Genomic DNA, 6081 nt, shown 5'->3' with positions numbered 1-6081 from the left:
CTGCAGATCGACAACCTATGCTCACGTAGTCAATCTGTGTCCTCACAGAAGTTGTGTGTCTCCACTGCAGACAAAGACACCAGTGTTCCCACTGGAACAAGTCCTTCAATGGTATGAAGAGTATGACAACAATGGCTCCGCTGGAATAACCTCATAACCTCCCCAAAGGAGCTTTTGTGGGAAACAGATGCTGAGACATCATCTCCTCAGAAGCCTGAGAACATTACATCCAATCTGATCTCAGTGATCCACCTCAATGGAGAATCGCTGCATTTCTCTGCCCTTCAGTTGCTTGTAGATTTCAAACATAGGAACATGTTAACATTTGAGTTTTGTTAAAAAAGAAACTTTTATTCTACATCTACATCGATTAAAGAAAATTCAAGGCGGCCTGAATTCCAAGGGCTCAACCAGGCTGAGACACAGATCAACGTTAATTACTAACACAGAGTTTATATCAAAAAGACATATCAGACTTTACAGGGACTCGTGGATAACAATTAAAAAGAGGCTTTGCGTCAACACTTCTCAACTGGGCTGTGTCACAGTGATGAGACAACAAACCTGCTCTAACACAGTAAAACAATATGTTGTATGAGTAGAATCGAAGTCACACTGCAAGTAGCCTATTATCTAAACTATCAAATTTATTTTGAACAAAATATATAAATGCAAGCACTTTTATTTACCCGCGTCTTTTTATGTCAATAACAACTTTCAAGGTATTTTTTTTTTTTTTTATATCAAATTAACAAACTATCAAGGAATTCCATGGTCTGAGGAAACCCTGCAGCAACTAAGAATGATCTAATCTATCTTTATATGAGCAAACACATACGATCACTTAATGATTAATTAAGTTTCCAATAACTAATGCATATGTCACTTTAACACTTTGTTTAAACATAAAAAGACAAACAGAGAGTTGGAACCAGATCAAAACCAAGATTAGAACATGTGATGTAATTTGATTTCATGCTCTTTTTTATTTTAACGCTTTTCAGCAACTGATCTTCTGAACAACTGGTTCTTAGAGAAGACTGGTGTAACACATTTAATATTGCACTAGTGGTAAGTTTGACCTTTCACCACTAGGGGGGGTATTTGTATAAATAACGCAGGGGAATTATGGCTCCAACCCCCTTTTAAAAAACAACTGCTCTGTGGTCTGTACACACACAAGCTCTAATTATAACATGGCAGCAAAAACAAATGTTCAAAAGTTTAGTCGAATTCTTTTTCAGTTTATTTCAAGATTAAAAAAATACAATAAACCACTTAAATATGAAGATTTGGTAAACCTGTCCAAATGACCTGCACAGTGTTTAAAACACGATTAACGGCACAGGTCTCTGAAGATGGAGCCACGTTTGCATTTCAAATAAAATGCATGAATGTCAATTATTATCAAGTGTCTTGTTTAGAAACCAGAATATCTGTTCTTTGAAATCTCTTTTTTCCCGACTGAGATGAACTCAACATGACGCAGCCTCCGGGCCCATAGAGTCTCCAACATCAAGTCTTGTCCTTCTACCTGCTGCCGCTGCTGCTTCCTCGTTGGTTTCATGTGGATGACTCCATCACAGTCTCCTCCACTGGTTGTAATCCCGGATTCTTGATCTGGGACTGGGAGCGTCTTTTGTTTCTCTTACTGGAGCGGTACTGTTGGATGGCCTGCATGACACCAGCGGGCGTCCAGCGGTGAGATGTCAGAGCGTCCTGCAGCGTGAACGGTCCGTCTCTGGTCCGTCTCACTCCCGTGCACGCTGCCGTGCTGCGCAGCTCCAGTCCTATCTCGTGCACGACTTTGCGCAAATATCTCTGCGTCTCGTTTAGGCACTGCACCTCTGTAGGGAGGAGAAGGAAAACTTAATCCGAATGCGTTTTAAATCGTGAAATAAGATGTTGAATGTGTTCAATTTGAGAGGATTTACCTAATGTGAAGTTGGGAGGCTGGAAGTGAATGCAGCGCAGGCCCGTCACAATGGGCACCGATTTGCCCTCCGGACCCAGTAGACCCTGCACAGCCATCTCATAGGCCTCCTGTGAGCGCATGTCCACGTTGGAATACCTGTGTAGAGAAATATGAATCCACCTGCATCTATGAAGCATTTATCATTGTACATGTTGGGCCGTTCTCCGGGACCAAGCACCTCAGTGGGTTTATATTACAGTCATGTTTGTTGTAAGAGGAATTCAGACCAATAGGAAGCTTTAGAGCAAAACTGTTGATGGAGAAATCAGTGAATGTAGAATACAATGAACTTACATTAACAAGGCCTTTTGATTGGCTCCCTGCAGCATTGCCAGAACTCTGTTCAGCTTATCCAGTGTGATGTGATCTGTCGAACACAACAATATCACAATTATAGGTCCTGAAGCAATAGGATAGTAATCACATAATACATATTACAATATAATAACAAGGTGTTAATATGCATAATATGATTTTTCCATCCTAAAGGTGAAAATGTAAAAATGCGGTGGAGAAAAGGACCTAAAGAGAAACTGAAATCAAAGGGAGGGGAGATGATACAATTAGTTTAACTTAATAATGAGCTGCTTTAATTATTCAGTGAAGGTATTAAGTTACTTTAGCTACAGCATCCTACTATCAAACATAATGATCTGAAACTCTGTGATGTTCAGAGAATGAACTGATGAAACTGAAGAAATATAATCTTAATTGATGGAAACAATGAGGGATCTCACCATAGGTGGTTCTTTCCACAACACGACCCGTGTCAGAGAAATCATCGGTCGCACTCCCGAACGCCCCCTCCACCGTGTAATCCTGAAACACACCACGCGGAATCAGACCTGCGACTGTGCCTTCGTTTAATTTCCCATATGAAACCAGTGGAGAAGGAAACTAACCCTTGTGATTCGTGTGTTGTAGAGATCGTTCAGGACCTTGTTTCCATTCCCAACTGCAAGAACTGTAGATGAAAACCAGGGTGTGAGTACATGAACACACAACATTTTCTCACAGGATCGGATGTAAACTCGCACCTAAAACTCCAGAGGAGGAGGCGTCCAGACGATGTCCGACTCCCACTCCAACATGCCGGAATTCAGGTCCAGTTACTGAGACACAGAAAAAAAACTGCAGCGTATTAGTTTTCTTCAGAAATCAAACTTAAGAGGTCAATGATGAGACATCAAGTCTCATTTGCTCTGCAGGACAGAAAAGCCTGAGTGAGCAGAGTTTTAGTGCTGACCGTGTGTTTCCTGCTGTGGCAGCTTTCTGGTGCAGATTAACAACCAAGCCTCATGAGGAGATTACAAAAAATAAGAAAATCCATATTTGTGACAAGTAAAAGTAAGTGAATCCTTTGTCTTCCATGTGGTCACATCTTCATTCAGGTTAAAGAATATGAACAATCACAAGCTATTGGAACTAGTAACACACAGATACCAACCAGGACTGGTGAGATGAGACAGGGGGAGGAGCTGTACAGTCAGTGGACACACATACCCAGAGGGTGGTTGGACAGAGCAGGGACAGAGGCTGCAGACAGGGTGAGTCCTCTGGCTGTTTCGGTGTCACCGCCCGGCTGAGCCAGGAAGCGAACCTCCTGAGGACAAGGCTTCTGGGGAACAGAGTTTAAACCTGGAGGAGACAGAGGACAGCATGATGGATGGGTTTGACTTTCACTACAAGGTGGAATTACAGTGCCTTGCATAAGTATTCACCCCCTTTGGACTTTTCTACATTTTGTCATGGTATAACCACAGATTAAAATTTATTTCATCGTGAGTTTATGTAATGGACCAACACAAAATAGTGCATCATTTGGAAGTGGGGGGAAATATTACATGGATTTCACAATTATTTACAAATAAAAATCTGAAAAGTGTTGAGTGCATATGTATTCACCCCCTTTACTGTGAAACCCCTAACAAAGATCTGGTGCGACCAATTGCATTCACAAGTCACATTTGCAAGTCACATAATTAGTAAATAGGGTCCACCTGTCTGCAATTTAATCTCAGTATAAATACACCTGTTCTGTGACGGACTCAGAGTTTGTTGGAGATCATTACTGAACAAACAGCATCATGAAGACCAAGGAGCTCACCAAACAGGTCAGGGATAAAGTTGTGGAGAAATATGAAGCAGGGTTAGGTTATAAAAAAATATCCAGAGCTTTGAAAGATGAAAATGGAAAGAATATGGCACAACCGCAAACCTACCAAGAGGAGGCCGTCCACCCAAACTGAAGAGTCGGACAAGGAGAAAATTAATCAGAGAAGCAACCAGGAGGCCCATGGTTACTCTGGAGGAGTTGCAGAGATCCACAGCTGAGGTGGGAGAATCTGTCCACAGGACAACTATTAGTCGTCTACTCCACAAATCTGGCCTTTATGGAAGAGTGGCAAGAAGAAAGCCATTGTTGAAAGGGATCCATAAAAAATCCCGTTTGGAGTTTGCCAGAAGCCATGTGGGAGACACAGCAAACATGTGGAAGAAGGTGCTCTGGTCAGATGAGACCAAAATTGAACTTTTTGGCCTCAATGCAAAACGCTATGTGTGGCGAAAACCCAACACTGCCCATCACCCTGAGCACACCATCTCAACAGTGAAACATGGTGGTGGTAGCATCATGCTGTGGGGATGCTTCTCTTCAGCAGGTACAGGGAAACGGGTCAGAATAGAGGGAAAGATGGATGGAGCCAAATACAGGGAAATCCTTGAAGAAAATCTGATGCAGTCTGCAAAAGACTTGAGACTGGGGCGGAGGTTCATCTTCCAGCAGGACAATGACCCTAAACATACAGCCAAAGCTACAAAGGAATGGTTTGGATTAAAGAATGTTAATGTCTTAAAATGGCCCAGTCAAAGCCCAGACCTCAATCCAATAGAGAATCTATGGCAAGACTTGAAGATTGCGGTTCACAGACGGTCTCCATCCAATCTGACTGAGCTTCATCTTTTTTGCCAAGAAGAATGGACAAACCTTTCCATCTCTAGATGTGCAAAGCTGGTAGAGACATACCCCAAAAGACTTGCAGCTGTAATTGCAGCGAAAGGGGGTTCTACCAAGTATTGACACAGGGGGGTGAATACTTATGCACCCAACAGATGTCAACTTTTTTGTTCTCATTATTGTTTGTGTCACAATAAAATTTATTTTGCACCTCCAAAGTACTATGCATGTTTTGTTGATCAAACGGGAAAAAGTTTATTTAAGTCTATTTGAATTCCAGTTAGTAACAGTACATAATGGGAAAAAGTCCAAGGGGGGTGAATACTTATGCAAGGCACTGTAGCTGTGTGGTGCCTCAGTGTCACACATGTCACTAACATTCATTTGGAATAACATATTTTGGAATATGTTCTCAGATTTCGGAACCTGTTCTGGCATTTACACACGTGTTCTCCCATTTAGAAATGTGGTCAAGCATTTAGGAACGTGTCCTCACATTTAAGAACGTGTCCTCACATTAAGGAACATGTTCCCTCATTTGGGAACGTGTCTTCACATTGAAGGACATCTTCTCTCAATTGGGAACATGTCTTCACATTTGAGAACATGTCCTCACATTAAGGAACTCGTTCTCTCAGTTAGAAACGTGTACTCACATTTAGGATCCTGTTCTGTCATTTAGGAACGTGTCCTCACATTAAGGAACATGTCCTCAGATTTAGGAACCTGTTCTCTCATTTTAGAAACGTGTCCTCACATTTAGAAACCTTTTCTCTCATTTAAGAACGTCTCCTCACATTAAGGAACATGTCCTCAGATTTAGGAACCTGTTCTCTCATTTTAGACGCCTGCTCTCACATTATGGAACGTGTTCTTGTTACCTTTAAGAAGACTTGTCTCGATGTTGTCCCGGACGAGTTTCCAGTGAACACCGGAAGGTTTGTAGACACAGAACAACCCCTCCAACCTGCGGAACATGCGAATAGATGGAGTCGCCATCGTGTTGATAACATCAGGTCGTCACGATGTCAACACTCTTCACTCCCACACACGATTCGTTTTACCCTCTACACTTGCGTGTGACCGGCAGTGTAAGTTTTGACGGCTGCTTGTCCTTACCGCCCCCTGCTGTACTGGAGGTATTACAATT

At 42.2% G+C, this 6081-nt stretch overlaps 1 protein-coding gene across 1 annotated transcript; it reads right to left on the bottom strand.

Annotated features, from left to right (window-relative positions):
* Positions 1 to 1210: 1210 nt before the first annotated feature.
* trub2 (TruB pseudouridine (psi) synthase family member 2) lies at positions 1211 to 6028 on the bottom strand. The gene is given in 9 exon segments (XM_053445993.1): positions 1211 to 1644; positions 1647 to 1847; positions 1935 to 2071; positions 2270 to 2342; positions 2713 to 2794; positions 2878 to 2939; positions 3013 to 3087; positions 3479 to 3613; positions 5813 to 6028. Coding segments are annotated over 9 exon segments (1107 nt in total). The 5' UTR covers positions 5931 to 6028; the 3' UTR covers positions 1211 to 1420.
* Between the last annotated feature and the right edge of the window lie 53 nt (positions 6029 to 6081).

The sequence above is a fragment of the Pleuronectes platessa genome, chromosome 2, assembly GCF_947347685.1.
Source record: "Pleuronectes platessa chromosome 2, fPlePla1.1, whole genome shotgun sequence".
In the NCBI taxonomy this organism is placed as follows: Eukaryota; Metazoa; Chordata; class Actinopteri; order Pleuronectiformes; family Pleuronectidae; genus Pleuronectes; species Pleuronectes platessa.
The sequence above is the reverse complement of the archived record's forward strand: the minus strand, read 5'-3'. Positions and strand labels throughout refer to the sequence as shown.